The sequence below is a fragment of the Cololabis saira genome, chromosome 22, assembly GCF_033807715.1.
Source record: "Cololabis saira isolate AMF1-May2022 chromosome 22, fColSai1.1, whole genome shotgun sequence".
Classification (NCBI taxonomy): domain Eukaryota; kingdom Metazoa; phylum Chordata; class Actinopteri; order Beloniformes; family Belonidae; genus Cololabis; species Cololabis saira.
The window spans coordinates 37,760,351-37,782,109 of NC_084608.1; the positions used below are offsets into that span (position 1 = coordinate 37,760,351).

At 43.5% G+C, this 21,759-nt stretch overlaps 1 protein-coding gene across 1 annotated transcript in view; it reads right to left on the reverse strand.

Annotated features, from left to right (window-relative positions):
* Positions 1–244: 244 nt before the first annotated feature.
* Positions 245–21,759, reverse strand: part of LOC133423619 (alpha-tectorin-like) — a 255,976-nt gene continuing 234,461 nt past the window's right edge. The window contains exons 15-20 of the mRNA XM_061713870.1: positions 4,010–4,194; positions 2,819–2,973; positions 2,482–2,727; positions 2,202–2,373; positions 1,969–2,088; positions 245–1,577 (exon numbers count right to left, since the gene is read on the reverse strand). Coding sequence (XP_061569854.1) covers positions 1,969–2,088; positions 2,202–2,373; positions 2,482–2,727; positions 2,819–2,973; positions 4,010–4,194 — 878 coding nt within the window. The 3' untranslated portion in view covers positions 245–1,577. The remainder of the gene's footprint in view (positions 1,578–1,968; positions 2,089–2,201; positions 2,374–2,481; positions 2,728–2,818; positions 2,974–4,009; positions 4,195–21,759) is intronic.

Here is a 21,759-nt window from a genome sequence, read left to right on the forward strand (position 1 = left end):
GGATTCATTAAACAGAGACAGACACAGGACAACATAAGGCGCAAATAACATATCTTGCTAAATACAACCAGAGAACGGTTAGAAGTAATAATATTAGATTAGATGCGGAGAAGGCTTTTGATTTGGTCGGGTGGGACTTTTTATATATATGGCTCTGGAGCGATTCTTTTCCATGAAACATTTATAAAATGTAAAAACAAAAACAGAAAACATGTGAGAGGCAACACAAGAAGGAGCAAAACTCTTTGAATTTTACCACCACCTTTTTATTTCTTTTTTTGGTCTTTGGATGCAGAACAAACAATAAAAATGATAAAGAAAAGTAAAAGCGTGAAGAAACAGTGACATGTTTCAGCTTCAACTGAACTGTAACAGAGGCTCCTGTTTCAAAACACCAGAAAAGTGAAACTACTGCTAAAAAAGCACCTTGAAGTTTCTCTGAAAATCTTTCAGAGAAGAAGGACTGAACTTGTGTTCCAGATGAATCATTTAATGATCGCTGCACGGCTGCAAATTAAAGTCTTGCTGAGCAGAAAATGTATGTAATAAATGATGAATGTCCTTTTATGCAGACGACACCCCACTAAATCGTTCCGGTCTAAAAGTATGTCCACCTTAGGAAGCTGACAGTTTTGCAGTTCATGCAGCAAGTATTTCTGTCCCTGGACATCAGAACACTCACTTCTACAGTTTGTGGTTCAGTCTGTTGGAATGAATTGATCTGTACTCAATTAGACTATAATTAACTGGTCTGTGTTTACTGTAAAATGTCCTAAAAGTTAGAAGAACTTATATTACTACCCTTTTTAATAGTTTCACCCTGAACAACACCTTTCTAAAAGCTGATTAATATGAAGGTATTGATTAATAGGATATGATAATCAATCTCATATCAGATTAATATCTGATTCTTAATTAGACTATAATGAACTGGTCTGTGTTTACTGTAAAGTGTCCTAAAAGTTAGAAGAACTTATATTACTACCCTTTTTAATAGTTTCACCCTGAACAACACCTTTCTAAAAGCTGATTAATATGAAGGTATTGATTAATAGGATATGATAATCAATCTCATATCTGATTAATAGCTGATTCTTAATTAGACTATAATGAACTGGTCTGTGTTTACTGTAAAGTGTCCTAAAAGTAAGAAGAACTTGTATTACTACCCTTTTTAATAGTTTCACCCTGAACAACCCCTTTCTAAAAGCTGATTAATATGAAGGTATTGGTTAATAGGACATGATAATCAATCTCATATCTGATTAATATCTGACTCTACCTGGATGTTAGAATGTAGCACAAATGTAACACACTTCCCTTCACCAATAACGACTAAAATAGATAAAAGAGGGTCTGTGACATGTGTCTGATGACAGTTTGGTCCTGTTCTCATAATTCTGTGTCTTTCGTTGCTGCTTTTTGTTGCTTTACGAGTTAACAAAGCTTCATGACAGAAGCAGGATCTGAGCTCTTCCTTTCACACGTCCGTGATCAGGATCAGGACCAGACACGAGTCGGGGATCCAGACGGGGGTCGGCAGCCTGTCAGTCAGTCCGTATCACCATGGTAACCACCTGTGAAGACAGTCGGATGAAAATGTGACTCGTGTCTCTTCTACAAACCCTCCGGTCTTCTTCACATCTCTGGCTTCTTTCCAATCACTCAGCTTCCTCAGCTTCCTTTTCTGAGACTGGGAGCTTTTGTTGTCCCTGATCTGTGACTGTCCGGCTGCAATAATGATTACAATCATCTTATCTGAACCACGCACGCTTTTGTCTGATTTTACAGCTCAGGTCAGTCTGGTCTTCTTGAAACACACAAACACCACTGAAAGTCAGCACACAAAACGAATAAACTTCATTACAAGTTGCACAACGATGTCATCACCAGCAGAGACTCACCTATTTAGGGTTAGGGTTAGGGTTAGACTCACCTATTTAGGGTTAGGGTTAGGGTTAGACTCACCTATTTAGTCCATGCCATGCTGATGAAGGCCGGAGCCACAGCTCTGCGAGCTGACCTGCCGTATCTGGATCTGGACAAGGCAGCTCTGCGCTTTCTTCCAGATCCTCCCCCAGAACAATCCTGGAAGTTAGAGATGGAGAGACTTTAGACGACAAACATGGGTTCTTTTATTTGGAGTGAAGCTGCTGACAGCAAAACTTGACCAAGTTTAGAAGCTTTGCAGCGAGGCGTACCGGCACGCAGTTGTTGCTGTTGTTGTCGTCTTTGACGCACAGGTGGATTTGGCAGTGCAGGTAGACGGCATTAGAGCTGCCCTTGAACTCAAACATGCTGAAAGAGAAAGAGCTGGAGGTTCCTGCTCCGTTTCCCTCCACCTGCACCGTCAGGTCGGCTTTGTTTGCACAGCTGTCCAAAAACAAGAAAACACCCTTTGGTCAGCGAGCAGAACGATGGTCCATGAATCCGCCCCGGGGAGTATCAGCGCAGGAGCTTCCTCTTCAGAACACCACTCACCCGTCCTTGATCAGGTCGTATTTCACGTCACTGTCGGACTCTTCCTGGCCGGTGGCCCAGCAGGAGTCGATCTCCATGGCGACCAAGTTTTCATCCAGCCCGTCGCTCGTCAGCTCCACCCAGATCGTCTGGTCCAGCAGCACCTCGGTGTCGGAGTCCACAGCTTGTGTGCGGTCAGCGTCCGTGTAGGCGTTCATCGTCACCTTGTAACTAAAAGTACCGGATGTGACCTCCTGGGAGACGGAGCTGCAGAGCAAACACAAGCACAACGTCAGCCCGTCGGCCTCACAAACCAGCCGACAACAGAAGTAGAACCCAACCGGCAGCCGGGACACACCTGTCCTTGATTGTGAAGCTCATAGTCTTGACGTCTGGTTCAACGTGGACGCAGGAGAAGTCAATCTTGATCTCGTTGTGGCGAGTGATGACATCGGAGGAGGAGCTGCTCGTGGTTTGGATGGTGTTCTTGTACGACACTTTGCCTTCTTCTTTCTGCAGGATCACATTCAGATGTTTGAGTGAAGCGGCTCATTTATATTTCCACCTCCGTCATGTTGAGTTAATCTATCTGTTAACAGTCTGTCATGAACTCGGAGCCGCCTGTATGTGACAACACAGATGTAGAAGCCACCTGCAGCCACTAGAGGGACCCGGAGCTCCCCTTTCATTTACATATTCAGTATTTAGCAAAAATAAGAACGTGGTTTATTTATAGACACCTAAATGAAAACATTAGAGAACTGCACTTTGAAATACCTAAATTATTCCTCCGATGTGTCGTCTGTTTATGATCTAAGAGTGTTTTCTTCTTTATAAATCCAGAATGTTTTTCAACCACACTTCAGTTTTTATTTCAAAAGGCCCTTGTCATTACCCGATTTAAGTCACACATGCGCAGTCGCGTCCAACATCGTCGGCCATCTTGGAAAGCAACGTACGGCAACACCACTTGGACAAACTACAGTTACGTCGCCAGACTTGATAGTCAAGATCTAAACACACACTTGTTTTGGTATACACTACTCACAATAAGTTAGGGATATTATTATTTACATGATTGCTTTTCCTAATTACTCATAGAACGAGTAATCTTCCATTTGTCAGCGTTTCCCAAACTGGGATGAAACTTTCCAGGTTCCATGTAGGCATGGAGCTGATGGAAAAAATTAAAGTCGCTCATTTTAATCAATAATCGGGTAATGACAACACTCTCTACTTCTTCACTGACTGACTGATTTCCTGCTGAAATGCACAGCGAAAAGTGGCGCATGCGCGGTAGCGACTCACATCGGGTAATGACAGGCCCTCGTATATTGTTGTGCTAGCGTAGCTAGCATCAGCAGGATTTATGTCAGTTACTGTATCTGGGTTTATTTTTGTAGCTCAGCTTGAATGTTAAAGTTGTACAGGTCCCTAAATGTGTTGAGCAGACAACCAACATGACTGCAAACATCTGTAGATCCTAAAGTGGAGGAGGCAGAGAAGCAGCCCAGCTGTGGCTGGAGGAGACTGTGGAGTGGGAACCCACCTCCACCTCCGTCCCGCAGTTGTCGTTGTCGAAGCTGAAGGTCACCATGTGGCTGTCCTCGTCCATGACACCAGTGCACGTTTCGTCGTTGAGGTGTAAGGTGGAGTAGTCGATACCTTTCTCCGCCAGGAGGCAACCCACCAGAGTGAGTGAAGCAGAGTCACCTGTGCAGACCGTCGGGTCACCTGAACATGAGAATATTGTGTTAAAATAACAGTTAAATGTTGTTCTCCAATCCATCGCTCCTGTTTGGTCGTTATAAAAGCTGCATTACCCAGAGTGCTCTTCTCTTTGTAACTGGAGGCAAAACTGGGTTTACAGAGGCAGGTGGGGCTACCGCTGACCAGTCCACAGACCTCATTATCACTGCAAGGACTCTCACAAACGAGAGCCGGATCTGCAGGGGGAGACGGAGCTGCAGGGGGCACAAAGTTAGTTCAAACACGTTCACGTTACTAATTATAACATGAACTACAAAATTTCAAGAAATGTTGATATGGGCATGCCCTACTGCCCATTCGTCCCCTCTCGCTGCTTTGGTTTGGGATTGTAGTGTTGTGTTTAAGGTGGTACTGGTTATGTTTAAGGTGGTACTGGTTGTGTTTAAGGTGGTACTGGTTGTGTTTAAGGTGGTACTGGTTGTGTTTAAGGTGGTACTGGTTGTGTTTAAGGTGGTACTGGTTGTGTTTAAGGTGGTACTGGTTGTGTTTAAGGTGGTACTGGTTGTGTTTAAGGTGGTACTGGTTGTGTTTAAGGTGGTACTGGTTGTGTTTAAGGTGGTACTGGTTGTGTTTAAGGTGGTTCTGGCCATGTTTGGGGTTATTAATAATGGCCAGTGAACCAAACCAAGGCCTGGATGCACGTTGCGGTTCGGGCCACATTTACGGATGATTTATTCATATTCTGCCCCATAAAAATGCATAGGTTTTGTTGCCATAGTAACAAGCTCCATAGGATAGAATGGGACAATTTGGCTTCAATATCTCAACAGCCTAAACAGTATGTTGTAGTCCACATCGTCCCGAGTCTTTTAACGTTAGATCGATGTCTCTGCGATATCGTGTTGCCGAGCAATAAGCGTCCATTCCGTTAGCTTGAAGAATTAGAATAGTTGAATATCTCAAAATCCAGTCCAAAATATTTTTTTTTAAATAGAAAGTTAAATATCTCAAAAACCGTAATAATTAGCATGATGACGTTGTACGATCCTTTAGTGCCAATCGGGCCAAGTGTTTGTAAATTTGAACAATGTCTCTACGATAAAGTTCGGTCGAGCAATAAGTGTCCGAATTTTCACCATTTTTTTTTGCTTTTTGGCATCTAGCGTTGCCACGGTAACACTTTTGACTGAGAAAAGTAATACCCATCGAGGCCACGATGGAGACGCATCCAACGATGGTTACCATGCATTTGTGCAACGTTGCGGTTCGGGCCGTATTAACGGACGAAAAAAGAGTGCGGAATAAGAAGAAAAAGAAAAGGGAAACATTTTCTGTATACTAATATAATGCCTTCATTTTCATGTTTTTCCTCGTTTTTTCAGGCGTGTTTTATTTTTTGGGGATTTTTCCCACATCAGAGCGGGGTCATGCTGTACACCCGCTGATGCGAAGTGGGACTTGTGCGACTTTAGCTTGTTAGCAAAATGCTGGGCCATTCTGGACGATTGCAATAGTGGCATGCCCATAATAAAAGGGAAAAGACGGGTATGAGTTTTGATGCAGATGGCTGAGTCTTACAGCACTCCTGGTTGGACTTCCATTCCTCCAGTTCGATCTTAGCCAGGCTGCAGGCTCTGGCGTAGGCCTCCAGGAACTGACACATGAGGCCGTCCTCATCAGGATATTTACACATGGTGTCACTGCAGGCAGTTATGTAGGGGTCTGGGGTGACGGCGGCGTGACAGGAGGAGAAGGGTTCCTTCATCAGGATGTTGCAGCTGCTCCAACAGAGAAGACGAGACAGAATGTGAGGTTTATCTTCCATATGATGTCACAAGACCCAACAGGTGATCAATAGGAAATGTAGATCAGATCTCCACATAGACCGAGTAACCCAGAAGAATCTGCTCACCGTTCCTTAATCGCGTCACAGTCGACTGTCAGGTCACTGGTTTCTGTGGGCATATTCTGACAGCTAGGGGGCGACAAACACCAGGACATTTTTTAAGTTTTTTCCTCAGACATCCATTCATATCAGACACGACACTCAAAGGACTGTCACCTTCCTTTATGCCGGACTTCACACAATCACCGCACTTTAAAATACAGAGGACCATCTATGGAACAATTTACCTACATCACTAAAATCAATATCTTTACTGGCTTTGTTCAAAAAACACTTGAAAAAAAATCAATCTGTAGTTAAGATCAGAAACACTTCTGGAGTTATTAAATTGTACTTTTTCATGCAATTAACCTACATCTTCATAATTTTTCCTATATTTTAATAACTCAGTAATATTTCTCTTTTTCATGCTCAATTGTCTTTTTCTGTTTTATATTATGCATTTCTATTTTGTGTTTTTGCTTTGAAGTCAGCTGCTACTACTACTACTACTACTACTACTACTACTACTACTACTACTACTACTACTACTAATGCTGCTGCTGTTACTGCTGTTATTGTTATGTTTGTTTTATAAAGGGGAGGCATTTTCATGAGCCTTTTTGGCTTCCACCTTTCCTGCACAAATGCTTTATTTGACCATTGTTTTTACTGTTTATACGGGTTCTGTTTTATGTGCATCTAAACTAAACTAAACTGAAATCAGGACCGCCTCAGTTCTGGTTGTTTTCATACCACACACACTGTATTTCTGCGAATCATTGATCAGACAGCGTCAGAGTCGGTCAGAGGGACATGGTACCTGCTGGCATCGGTCTGGTTGGTTGAAGTTGTTTTGTCGTCGTCTCCACACAAACCACCTGGTGGATAATAATCTACAAATGAAACTGTTCAGGAAAGAACGTGTCAGAAGAGCAGGAACATTCAGACTCACTAAAGTAAACCATATGCCCTGAATGACACGTTTAACTTGATACCTTTAGTTTGCAGCTGCGCAGTGTTTCCATCAAAGAACAGAGTAAGGTATTTGTCCATGTCCAGTTCCAGTTTGGCAGTGACTCCAGCTTGGGTCTTGGAGAGTTCAACACCACCGTGGTCCTTGAATTCGTTGGTGAGCTCCACCGCTGAACCGTCCACCTGCATCACAGTGGAGGTGAAAGGTGAAGGACACAAATGAGTTCACTAATGTGGTTCTAATATGACCGTGTGGAACGATGAGAGCAGAGAACTTGAGGAGGATTTCTGATAAAACCCCGGTCTGGATCCAGGACTGTGCTCGAAGACAGCTCACCTTGACTGTCCCACCTTGTTCCAGGAGAACCTCAACACCCTTTTTCAGTGTCACACTGTCCAGAAAGCTCACATCGGTGCGACGTCGGTCCTTGTAGCTGGCCAGAACTTCAAAATATGGGAAATATACACCTGCGACGTTTTGTCCATCTGACATCAGAGTGTACGTGCAGCGATCCTCCACAGTGGTGCCGACGCCTTTGACGTTGATCACAGTGGGTCCGGTCAAAGTGCAGATCCTGTACGGCATGCACCTGATAGAGAAGGAGCACAAACATCAGGAGCTGCTGTTGAGGAACGTGTCCACCAGGAGGTTCTATCTCCCTGAAAACAGGGACCATCAGCAGCTCTATATAAGCAGAACCTACTTTATTTGTTCCTAATTCATACAAGTGTTTATTGAAGGTACTTGTGGGAATCATTTATCTTCTCTGTCTACTGATCTCGATCTCTTCAGAGGTTGAACTCACTGATGAGATCAACCGACAGCTCCATCTGCTGCTGCTTCACCACAACAGTGTCTTCTAAAGAGACTACGATGCTCACTGAATCTCTGCTCAATCAGATTTGATTTTAGTCAAGAGTCAGAATACTTACGAGCCACGACCATCACAATATTGATTTGCGGCACAATCACTTGTAACTAAACTAATGACGCTTTCAGAACTGCAAGAGTAAGTTGCACAGGTTCCCTCATCGTACTTGTCCTCTTCTCCAGCGCTGATAAAATAACCTGAGGAGAAAAGGGATGTTTGCATTAATTTAAAAAAGCTCTCCGGATGAAAACACAAACTGACCAAAAATATTAAATATTTGACTCACGGAATCTTTAAATGTTATTTTGAGCCAAAATTTACCAACCTGCATCGGTTCTGCATCCACTGATGTCCGTGAACAAGGTTTGGTGTAATCCATTAATGCTGCTTGATCCAGCAATACTATATTCATTGATATAATGAGAAATGGTCTAAATGGGAACAAACACAATCAATTAATCACAACCATGAAGCTGAATCAACAGATTGGAGACAAATGAAGATGAGAAGAGACAAACATTTTAATTACATTCAGAAAGTAATTTGTTATGATCTCCTGTTAACTGCAGTGGAAAAAACACCGAATAAATCTAAAGAGTCAACTTTAGATTAGACCTCAATATTCACATGTTCTTCATTGCATCATTTTAAAAGACTGAAACTGTTTATTCACACAACTCACAAGAGAATCATCTGGGTTGGTGGTATCGGACTGAAGTCCCACAAGTGTTCGGGTCCCGTATTGCACAAGAAACACAGTTATCGGAATCTCCTGAAGAGAGAGTTTGATCCGAAGTGTTTCAGGAAGCAGGTCACAGTTTCTTCTTTTAGCTTTTTTAAAATATTAAACAGTGGAAACTAAAAATATTTAATAAGTGTGATAAAAGTTATAACCAAACAACAAACTTACCGAACGCTGTCCAGGGGTAGAATAACTAATTTGAACAGAGCAGGTCATTTCTCCTTCCATAGTGGATATCTGTTTCTTTACTTCTTCGTCAAGCCCAGCATCATGTTGTGTAATTTTAAAAGTAACATCTTGAGCTAAAGGACCGACAAGTTGGTCGGTACACTCGGAGTCGAAACAGAAAAGAGCCTCAAAGGAACCCTGCTTCACCTGTTGAAAATCAAAGACAAATCAAATCAAGAAGTTTTGTCTTAAAGTTTCCTGCAGAGACTAATTGCATCCATGTCTGCTGCACACAAAACAGAATAGTCCTTCAAGTGAGAGATTTACTTTCAAACAGGTTGATAATTGAAGGCCATGCCTCCGGCTGATGTGAGGGGAGTTGCTTGTAGTTTTGAGAAGTTGAATATATGTGTGGTGATCGCAGGACCTTCATGGGTGGAAATATGGGCATGCGGCGGTTTGAGCATCTTTAATCTCTAATGAGACGTGGTTTCAACTCTGAATCCACGATGTTACGAAAGAATTGATGTACAGTAAACAATTTTTATTGTTCTGATGTAACTTGAACTAATTTCCTTAGATACAGTTAGGATCATCCATTTAAGTGCAATATCCCCCCACCCATTCATGTACATTTTTATCCTCCCATTCACTTTTTTTATAGTGTATATATATATATATATATATATATATATATATATATATATATATATATATATATATATGTATATATATATATATATATATATATATATATATATATATATATATATATATATATATATATATATATATATATATATATATATATATATATATGCACTTTGAAGGAGCTGCTGCCTAATTTCACTGTACCTGTACAATGATAATAAAGGCTTTCTATTTCTATTTTATTTTGGGTTATTTTTTTTTCTAGTCACTGTAATTGTGATTATATTTTGTTTTGTGTTACTACAATAAAATTGTCAGTTGTTTACTATAACCATATTCTTTCTTGCTCCTGAGAAGCCAGGTCTTAGTAGTCTATACTCTTTTGCAGTTTTCTAAGTACAAGTGCTACAACTACTTTTATTGTTCTGATGTAACTTGAACTAGTTTCCTTAGCAACAGTTACGATCTTTACATTCCCACTGTTATCTGCTTGTTAAATCTGGACGCCAGCAGGTGGAAGATTAAAAAGTGCCAAGATCATCTTCATCATACTCACGGTGACAGAGGTGTATTTCAGGCCATAGTAGCTGATGGGACAGGAGCTGATGTCCAACGTATGTGGCAGAGAAAAACTCTTAGGAGCACCTGAACCCCCCGCGTCGGCACCTGCAGAGACGAGACACAAACAGGAAGTGGTCTGAGTCTGAGGACGACAAGTAAAGCTGCAGAAACCAAGCTGAGATGATCCGAGGACAGGCAGATGGATGAGATGGAAACAAGTTAAACATGAGAAAAGTTCAAACTATAGCTAACAGAGTAAACCTTCACATTTATTCTGTTGATGTTACATGAAGTGGAACTGCAGGAAGGAAAGAAGACATTTATGAACCAACACCAAACACAAAGGTCCAAGAAAAAACCCCAATATCTGACTTTAGAAATGGAAAACCTTTTGAAGGAAACGGAAATACAATTTTCTGAATTTCTTGGGTCTTTTACAATACAAATGTTTTTAAAGCGTTTGAAAATTCCTGCGAAAAACATTTGAAAATTAAAATGTATTGCCATAACTTTGCAAACGTTGAACAAACCCTGTATATATATTTAATACAAAAACGAATACAAAAAGATTTTCCTATTTTTATTAACATAAATTGAAAGAAAGACTCTTGAATCACAAGACAGATGTTAGATATCTGAGTAAAAATTTAAGATCTCCACAGTGAAAGACTTTAATCCTCCAATATCATGAAATGAACAGTCATTTTATTTCTTCTCCAAATGCTGCACATCGAGGTTGGTCTTGTATCTGCATCGCCCCCTAGTGGCTCCAGAGGTTTGATGCATCTACATCAGAAACATCTGGCTGCAACAGTCACATACAGCTCTTTTAAGAACGCTGAACCAATGATAAATAATATATGAAGTAGCTACATTTACTGTGGGATGCTGACAAACTTTGGCAGAAGTTAACTTTCTCAATGTAAGAATAGTTGCTTTAACAGAGGACTTGTAGGACTTTTACTGAAGGGAAGTGTTGGATATTTCTGTCTCCAGCAGTAGGCGAGTGTCTGACTTACCTGTCAGGGCCACGAGCAAGCTCAGGTAGAACAGTGGAAGGAGCATGTTGGAGGGGGCGGATCAGCCGACAGAGCTGTTGGAAGAAAAAAAACTGTCAGCTGGAGAGTGAAGCTCAGTGATGGTCAGATACTGAATTGTTCAGCAGCCAGAAGCAACACGATCAATTGCAGCTGCGCAGTTCTGATCACACTCCGATCACGTCAAACTCAAACATCTTAAACTGCTTTTGGCAAATCATTTGTAGACAGACGACAGTTAGAGCAGTGAAGACCTGACTTTCTAAACTCAGAAACTGTAAAACACATTAATGTTGCTGTGAAACAAACCTGTGTTGCCGATGAAGGGGAACCTCTTGATTCTGCAGGAAATAAGAACAACATCAGTTAATTGCAGCTCTTCATAAAAAACACGTTCGCCACGATTACATGATGTTTTTTAATCTGGAATTAATTATTCAGAATTAAATAATTCCGAATTCCGAAAAACAAACTTAGCTCTTTGAAAAGCTCACAATTTTGATGTTTCCTGTTTCCATCTGTTCTTTTAATGATTTATATTTATTAAATAAATGGTCTCTGCTCTTGACCAGCGTTTACTGCGTGCTGCCATCTTGAAACCCTGTTAGGAAAACCAGACCAGCGTGGAATATAAGCGTCATGGAGACAGACGGGAGAAGGAACGAGTAGAAAGAAAGACCAGAATAATTTAAAGAGGAATGAGTTCATACATGATCGAGGAATTATTCTATTGGGATTTAGAATCGGAAAAAACCAGCCACTTACTTCGGATTTAAGTTTAATTCGGAATGGTCATTTTCATTCGGAATTAGGTGTTTACATGGTAATATTTACTCATTTTAAGTCGGATTTAATTTTAATTCTGAATTAAAGAGGAATTAAACTTCCCATGTAAACGCACTCATTGGACAAAAATGAGACCTGTAGGACATATTTAAACTTTCTCAACTCTGATCCTGGTTAGAAAATGATTTATTTGTCCAGTGAGCGGATGTTAAAGAAGTCTAACCCAAAAACTTGTTTAAGTTAACTTTCAGCTGCCTCACCTTGTGCAGCTCTGATGAAGATGATCTTGCAGCTGTTGGAGAGATGTTCCCGGTGGTATCTTGATCGAGATGCCGCTCTACCTCTCCGTCTCTGCCTGTCTGTTTTTATTTCGATCTGCGCTCCTTTCCACGCCCTAAAGAAGTGACGCGGAGGTTGAGTGCCCTGTGGAGTCGCCTGGTGGGAACCGCCCTCTGCTAAATAATTACCCTCTGGCAACTGGTTAGAATACCTGGGGGCAAAAGATGTTCAAACTGGTGGGAACATCTGAATAAAAGTGCAGTTTCTGAATTTAACATGTTTTTTAGGGTGAAAAAAGCTTGATTCTCGATTTAAATATTTTCAGACACACGTCAGCTAGAAAAGCTTTTTTAATATGTGTATATACTGTTTTAAGTTATATTCTTGATACGGCTGCATTCCTCCACGTGGGAGCAGCTGCCGCAGGCCAGGTATGTACTGGGGATGGGTGTAATGACAGCTTTTTATCTTCTTTACATGCCATTCTATAGATTTGCATATTGACACTGGAACATTGTGTAAGTTATTTGGGTCATAGTTAATTATGGTTTACCGAGCAAAACAGAAATGACAGCTAACCCTAACCCTAACCCTAACTTGCTTTTTTAAATTGCCCAAACTATCATGTTGATTAGGAACCAAACAGTACTTCAGAGTACCGAGACCTTTTGGAGTCCTTGGATGGTGGCTTGAGACTGGCCCTTTTGGGGACTCCCTTGTTGTGCTGGGGGACTTATGTGCAAACGTGGACAATGACAGTGAGGCCTGTAAGGGTGTGACTGGGAGGAACCAACTCTGATATGAACCCCAGTGTTATTGTTCAGAATATAATATAAGGTTGAAAACAGCTGCTTTAATGTTCATGTGCAGAGTTTAGAGGTCAGCTGCTGAAAAAACAGTTTCTGGTTCCTGAAAGACTGTCATCCGTTGAGAATTTCTGAAATGTTGTGCAAGTTATTTAGGACACACTTGAGAGCCGGTCATTATTCAAAACCGCCACATTATTTAAGGACACACCAACTGGACCGTGTCGAAGCAGGACCTTCCATGTTTGATCAGCTGCTACAAAGGCTTTTTTAATATATCTATATGCGGTTTTAAGTTATATCCTTGTTGCCCCCCTCCTTGAACCGCCACCTTACCGTGGTGGAGGGGTTTGAGCACCCGAATGATCCTAGGAGCTATGTTGTCCGGGGCTTAATGCCCCTGGTAGGGTCTCCCAAGGCAAACAGGTCCTAGGTGACGGGTCAGACAAAGAGCGGTTCAAAGCCCCTTATGAAGAAGAAAACAGCAAGGAAGGGTACGTCGCCCAGACTGGCGTTACCAGGGCCCCACCCTGGAGCCAGGCCTGGGGTCGGGGCTCGCAGGCGAGCATCTGGTGGCCGGGTCTTGGCCCACGGGACCCGGCCGGGCGCAGCCCGAACGAGCGACGTGGGCCCCGCCCTCCCGTAGGCCCACCACCCGCGGGAGGGTTCATAAGGGGAAGGTGCCGTGTGATTTGGGTGGCAGCCGTGGGCGGGGGCCCCGGCGACCCAATCCCCGGACGACGACTCTGGCTTTAGGGACATGGAATGTCACCTCGCTGGGGGGGGAAGGAGCCTGAGCTTGTGCGGGAGGCTGAGAGGTATCGACAAGAGATAGTCGGGCTCACCTCCACGCACAGCCTGGGCTCTGGAACCCAACTCCTTGAGAGAGGTTGGACTCTCTTCCACTCTGGAGTTGCCCATGGTGAGAGGCGGCAAGCTGGTGTGGGCTTGCTCATAGCTCCCCAGCTCAGCCGCCATGTGTTGGAGTTCTCCCCACTTAACGCCACTGCGCCTTCGGGCCAGGGATAGGTCTCTCACTGTCGTTTCGGCCTACGGGCCGAACGGCAGTGCAGAGTACCCGGCCTTCCTGGAGGCCCTGGGAGGGGTGCTGGAAAGTGCCCCAACTGGGGACTCCAACACAGGCCAGAACGCAGCTCCCGAGGCTCCGGCCTGCAAACATGCACAAAAGAGAAAAAAGGGGGGCCGGCACAAGAAACTACAGGAACGATGGACAAAAATGATAGCTATGAGATATTTATAATAAATAAAAATGGAAATGGAGAAGAGAGGAAGGGTAGAGGAGAGGAGAAGAAGGGTGAGAGGCACCGCCCAGTGGATCATGTCCCCCCTGCAGCATAGGCCTATAGCAGCATATCTACCACCAAGCTATATTTGAAACTAACTATTATAGTCTTGTTCTATAGCTGCAACTATGACTACTGACTCTAACACACTAGAGTTTACACTACCTAGAGATTTACCAACACCAGCTAGAGGTTTACTAAACACTAACTATAGGCTTTACTAAACAGAAAGGTTTTAAGTTTAGTTTTAAAGGTGGAGGTGGTGTCAGCCTCCTTAACCCAGATTGGAAGTTGGTTCCATAGTAATGGTGCCTGATAGCAGAATGCCCGCCCTCCAAATCTACATTTAGATACTCTAGGAACTTAGAGTAAACCTGCTATGTGAACATAGCACCAGGAAACCCAGAGTCCACAATGGTCAGAGTACCCAGGATCTGGATGCCAGCAGAGTCCGCCCTGGTCAGAAACAGGGCTCCCACTACTCAGAAAAATGGCGGGGGTTATATTCAGGAAATGGAGCCTCTTCCTGGGTGTTACTGCAGCAAGACAGACCGAGGCCATAAGTTGGCTGTCTGTAGTCTGGACTTGAAGCCTTCCTTCTAGGCATTAGTGGTGAAGCAGAGCTTGGTGGTCCATGGTGGCTGGAGGTCCAGAGCCAGGGGGCCAGGCTGGCTAGCTATTTTGTACCGTATGTACCTTTATTTTGTAGGATCAAGTTATGGACCCGAAAAGAGGCTTGAGGGAGTGGAGATGTCAAACAGTGAAGGGGTCCTTGTTTGGTAAATGACTCAAACTGTGATCTACAGGACACACCGCCTGGACAGTGTCCATGCAGGACCTTCCATGTTTGATCAGCGGCTAGAAAGACTTTTTTAATTTGTCTATATACCGTTTTAAGTTATATCATTATTAGTGCTGCATTTGTAACGGGTCCCAAGCTGGACCGGGTACCACGTCACAGTATTGATTTGGTTGGATCAGTGTCTCGCCGTAAACGGTCTCTGAGAAAACAGAGATAAAGATCACAGGCATTAAAACAATGAACCATTCGTGTTGCGTTCAAAATCTCCTCTGAGGAGGGAACGGAAATACCCGGACCTATAGAGGAAGCACCGCGCAGCACCACAGAAAGGTTCCGTTTCCCATCCTAATGATCTATAGTGGATAACTATTGGTGTTACTTGGTTGAATAACCCTCACTCATTCACTCATCTTCTCCCGCTTTATCCGTTACCGGGTCGCGGGGGCAGCAGCCTCAGCAGGGATGCCCAGACTTCCCTCACCCCAGACACCTCCTCCAGCTCTTCCGGGGGGAGTCCGAGGCGTTCCCAGGCCAGCCGAGAGACATAGTCTCTCCAGCGTGTCCTGGGTCTTCCCCGGGGTCTCCTCCCGGTGGGACATGCCTGGAACACCTCCCTAGGGAGGCGTCCAGGAGGCATCCGGTACAGATGCCCAAGCCACCTCAGCTGACTCCTCTCAATGTGGAGGAGCAGCGGCTCGACTCCGAGCTCCTCCCGGGTGACCGAACTCCTCACCCTATCTCTAAGGGAGCGTCCAGCCACCCTGCGGAGGAAACTCATCTCGGCCGCTTGTATCCGCGATCTTGTCCTTTCGGTCACTACCCAAAGTTCATGACCATAGGTGAGGGTAGGGGCGTAGATTGACCGGTAAATCGAGAGCTTCGCCTTTCGACTCAGCTCCCTCTTCACCACGACGGTCCAGTACATCGACCGCATTACTGCGGACGCTGCACCGATCCGCCTGTCAATCTCACGCTCCATTGTTCCCTCACTCGTGAACAAGATCCCGAGATACTTGAACTCCTCCACCTGAGGCAGGACTTCTCCACCCACCCGGAGAAGGCATGCCACCCTTTTCCGGTCGAGAACCATGGCCTCGGTCTTGGAGGTGCTGATTCTCATCCCTGCCGCGTCGCACTCGGCCGCAAACCGCCCCAGCACATGCTGGAGGTCCCGGTCTGATGAAGCCAACAGGACAACATCATCTGCAAAAAGCAGAGATGAAATCCTGAGGTTCCCAAACCGGATCCCCTCCGGCCCCTGGCTGCGCCTAGAAATCCTGTCCATAAAAATTATGAACAGGACCGGTGACAAAGGGCAGCCCTGCCGGAGTCCAACATGCACCGGGAACAAGTCTGACTTACTGCCGGCAATGCGAACCAGACTCCTGCTTCGATCATACAGAGACCGGACAGCCCTTAGTAGAGGGCCCCGGACTCCATACTCACTCAGCACCCCCCACAGAATGGCACGAGGGACACGGTCAAATGCCTTCTCCAGATCCACAAAACACATGTAGACTGGTTGGGCAAATTCCCATGAACCCTCGAGCACCCTGCGGAGGGTATAGAGCTGGTCCAGTGTTCCACGACCGGGACGAGGTTGAATAACCATTTGAATAAAAAAATAATAAATGTACAGACTAACATTTGAATAAAAAAATAATCAATGTACAGACTAATACTTTGAGTCTTAAGTGCGTTACATTTTCAAGAAAAAAAGAATAAAACTACTCCACTAATTGTGAGGGTCTCATACATTCCTCCACGTGGGAGCAGCTGCCGCTGGCCAGGAATGTACTGGGGATGGGTGTAATGACAGCTTAATATCTTCTTTCTTGCTTCTATAGATTTGCATATTGACACTGGAACATTGTGTAAGTTATTTGGGTCATAGTTAATTATGGTTTACCGAGCAAAACAGAAATGACAGTTGAAATGAATGTCATAACTTGCTTTTTTAAATTGCCCAAACTATCATGGTGATTAGGAACCAAACGCTACCTCAGAGTACCAACACTTTTTGGAGTCTTCGGATGGTGGCATGAGACTGGCCCTTTTGGGGACTCCCTTGATGTGCTGGGGGACTTCTGTGCAAACATGGACAATGACAGTGAGGCCTGTAAGGGTTTGACTGGGAGGAACCAACTCTGATATGAACCCCAGTGTTTTTGTTCAGAATATAAGGTTGAAAACAGCTGCTTTAATGTTCATGTGCAGAGTTTTGAGGTCAGCTGCTGAAAAACCAGTTTCTGGTTCCTGGAAGACTGTCATCCGTTGAGAATTTCTGAAATGTTGTGCAAGTTATTTAGGACACACTTGAGAGCCGGTAATTATTCAAAACCACCACATTATTTAAGGACACACCAACTGGACAGGTGTCGAAGCAGGACCTTCCATGTTTGATCAGCTGCTAGAAAGGCTTTTTTAATATGTCTATATACTATTTTAAGTTATATCCTTTGTGCTGCTGCATTCATGCACGTAGGAAGAGGTGCCTGAGGCCAGGTATGTATCTTGACTGAACTGGGAGACTTATGTGCAAACGTGGAAAATTACAGTGAGACCTGCAAGGGTGTGACTGGGACGAACCAACTCTGTTATGAACCCCAGTGATGTTCTGTTTTTGGACATCCGTCCTCATCACTGATTGTCCAAAACAATCATGTCCAGGCTCAATCGTACATACATGTGGAGATAGCACCAGGAAACCCAGAGTCCACAATGGTCAGAGTACCCGGGATCCGCATGTCAGCAGAGTCCACCCTGGTCAGGATACCGGGCTCCCACTACTCAGAAAAATGGTGCGGGTTTTATCCAGGAAATGGAGCCTCTTCCTGGGTGTTAAAAATGTTACTGCAGCAAGACAGACCGAGGCCATAAGTTGGCTGTCTGTAGCCTGGACATGAAGCCTTCCTTCTAGGCATTAGTGGTGAAGCAGATCTTGGTGGTACATGGTGGTTGGAGGTCCAGAGCCAGGGGGCCCAGGCTGGCTAGCTATTTGGTACCATATGTACCTTTATTGTGTAGGATCAGTTTACGGACAGGAAAAGAGGGTTGAGGGAGTGCAGATGTCAAACAGTGAGGGACTCTTTGTTTGGTAAACGACCTCAACCTGTGATCTACAGCAGTGATTCTTAACCATAGGGCCGCGGCCCACACTTGGGCCGCGAGCACCATCTAGTGGGCCGCAAAAAAAATGCAGTTTTGTACGTGTGGGCCGCGGGGGCCGCGGGACTGCATAGCAACTCCCAACCAAATGAGGAGAAGAAGACACTCAGCTAGCTGTACGTGTAATGGTAAGAGAAATGGTGTGTCTTTACAGAGAAAATCCTTCATTTTGCACAGAGTAGGTTTAGATCCGCCAGGATTAGGGATCGATTAATTGGGTCTGCGCCCAGAGCAAGCGAGCGCGGCGTGATCATTTATCCCGGCGCGTCCCCGCGGCCGGGGAGGTCGGCTGAGGCTGCCGCTCGGTGCCCGTCGCAGCTGATCAGGCTCGGATGAACCCGACACACTGAGTCCTGACAACTTATTAATGTAAATAAGTAAAATCAAACTAAGTTTTGTCCTCGCTGTATTTTTAAATATGCAACCCGGAATGGACAAATTCATCCTGTTCAGTCTTCCCACTGGGACAAAACCAGTGTCTCATACGTTCAGAGACCGTGGCGTTCAAAGTGCCAAAGTGAAACGCCACTGAAACAAAACACAAAGTTTTTCATCAAACATATCCACTCAAGTCTGAACTGAAGTCACAGAAAATAAACTGACCATCTTAAAACATCCTGCCAATGTTTGGGTCCAGATACAGCTGTGAAGCAGCTTTCTCCACAGTGAACATAATTAAAACTAAATATCGTTTCAGGCTCATCAATGAGCACCTCCACATGCATATGAGAACCTGACACCATCCAGCCCAGATTTAAAGTCCTGACAGGAGAAGTTAGAGCTCAGTTCTCTCACTGAACAACAGAAAGTGCGGGCATAAGATTATAAGAGGGGAAGAAAGAAAAACTGCAAAACTGTTAAATTGTTAAGATGTATTTATATTAATTTAGTATACAAATGTGTTGAGACAATTAACAAAGAAAAGGGGAAATTCAAACTGCTGGTAGAGAAATAAAATAAGATAGCATTTGAAAAATAAAATAAAATCTACTTTATTTTTAAGAGAAAAAAATATGTTTAATTCAAGTTAAACATGGTAATTGGCAAATATGTACTTTTTTTTAATATAACAGTCAGATGCAGATGTTGATACAACTATGAGGCTACTTGAATATATACACACACACACATATATATATATATATATATATATATATATATATATATATATATATATATATATATATATATATATATATATATTATGATGTTCTGGACCTTCGCTTGAGTAAATTTTCTCTAAATGGACCTCTTAAAGTTTTAGTTGAATACCCCTGCTATACAGTGTTTATATTAAATGGGCCCCGGGCCACTCTGTACTGAAAAAATTGGGCCCCAAGGTCAGAAAGGTTAAGAACACCTGATCTACAGGACACACCGACTGGACCGTGTCCATGCAGGACCTTCCATGTTTGATCAGCTGCTAGAAAGACTTTTTTAATATGTCTATATACTGTTTTAAGTTATATTCTTGTTACGGCTGCATTCCTCCATGTGTGAGCAGCTGCTAGAAAGACTTTTTTAATATGTCTATATACTGTTTTAAGTTATATTCTTGTTACGGCTGCATTCCTCCACGTGTGCTAAGGTGCTGCAGGCCAGGAATGTACTGGGGATGGGTGTAATGACAGCTTATTATCTTCTTTACATGCCATTCTATAGATTTTCATACTGTGAGTGAAACATTGTGTAAGTGATTTGCGTCATAGTTAATTATGTTTTATTGAGTAAAACAGAAATATCAGTTTACTGGGAGCAACCAACTTACTGATATGAACCCCAGTGATATTCTGTTGTGTCTGTGCAGTTTCTGAATTTAACGTGTTTTTTAGGGTGAAAAAAGCTTGATTCCTGATTTAAATGTTTTCAGAGACACGTCAGCTACATGGAGGCAGAGTTTTAATTTTTTAAAGAGTCTTATAGCTTGACTTGATGTCGTGATTAGGAAGACATTCTTTTGAATTATTCGTGTTATTGTTCAGAATATAAGGTTGAAAACAGCTACTTTAATGTTCATGTGCAGAGTTTAGAGGTCAGCTGCTGAAAAACCAGTTTCTGGTTCCTGAAAGACTGTCATCCGTTGAGAGTTTCTGAAATGTTGTGCAAGTTATTTAGGACACACTTGAGAGCCGGTAATTATTCAAAACCACCACATTATTTAAGGACACACCAACTGGACAGGTGTCGAAGCAGGACCTTCCATGTTTGATCAGCTGCTAGAAAGGCTTTGTTAATATGTCTATATACTATTTTAAGTTATATCCTTTGTGCTGCTGCATTAATGCACGTAGGAGGAGGTGCCTGAGGCCAGGTATGTATCTTGACTGAACTGGGAGACTTATGTGCAAACGTGGAAAATTACAGTGAGACCTGCAAGGGTGTGACTGGGACGAACCAACTCTGTTATGAACCCCAGTGATGTTCTGTTTTTGGACATCCGTCCTCATCACTGATTGTCCAAAACAATCATGTCCAGGCTCAATCGTACATACATGTGGAGATAGCACCAGGAAACCCAGAGTCCACAATGGTCAGAGTACCCGGGATCCGCATGTCAGCAGAGTCCACCCTGGTCAGGATACCGGGCTCCCACTACTCAGAAAAATGGTGCGGGTTTTATCCAGGAAATGGAGCCTCTTCCTAGGTGTTAAAAATGTTACTGCAGCAAGACAGACCAGGGCCATAAGTTGGCCTGTTGTGGCCTGGGCATGAGGCCTTCCTTCTAGGCATTAGTGGTGAAACAGATCTTGGTGGTACATGGTGGTTGGAGGTCCAGAGCCAGGGGGCCCAGGCTGGCTAGCTATTTGGTACCATATGTACCTTTATTGTGTAGGATCAGGTTACGGACAGGAAAAGAGGGTTGAGGGAGTGCAGATGTCAAACAGTGAGGGAGTCCTTGTTTGGTAAACGACCTCAACCTGTGATCTACAGGACACACCGACTGGACCGTGTGCATGCAGGACCGTCCATGTTTGATCAGCTGCTAGAAATACTTTTTTAATATGTCTATATACTGTTTTAAGTTATATTCTTGTAACGGCTGCATTCCTCCAAGTGTGCTAAGGTGCCGCAGGCCAGGAATGTACTGGGGATGGGTGTAATGACAGATTTTTATCTTCTTTACATGCCATTGTATAGATTTGCATTTTGTCAGGGAAACATTGTGTAAGTGATTTGCGTCATAGTTAATTATGTTTTATTGAGTAAAACAGAAATATCAGTTTACTGGGAGCAACCAACTTACTGATTTGAACCCCAGTGATGTTCTGTTTTTGGACCTCTGTCCTCATCACTGATTGTCCCAAACAATCATGTTCAGGCCTTAAGGGTGCGTACAAGTGGGCATAGCACCAGGGCGAGGGGATTGAGTGCCCTGTGGAGTGTCCTGGTGGGAACCTCACTCTGCTGAGATGATTGAGTCTGTGCAGTTTTTGAATTTAACGTGTTTTTTTAGGGTGAAAAAAGCTTGATTCCTGATGTAAATGTTTTCAGAGACACGTCAGCTACGTGGAGGAAGAGTTTTCATTTTTTAAAGAGTCTTATAGCTTGACTT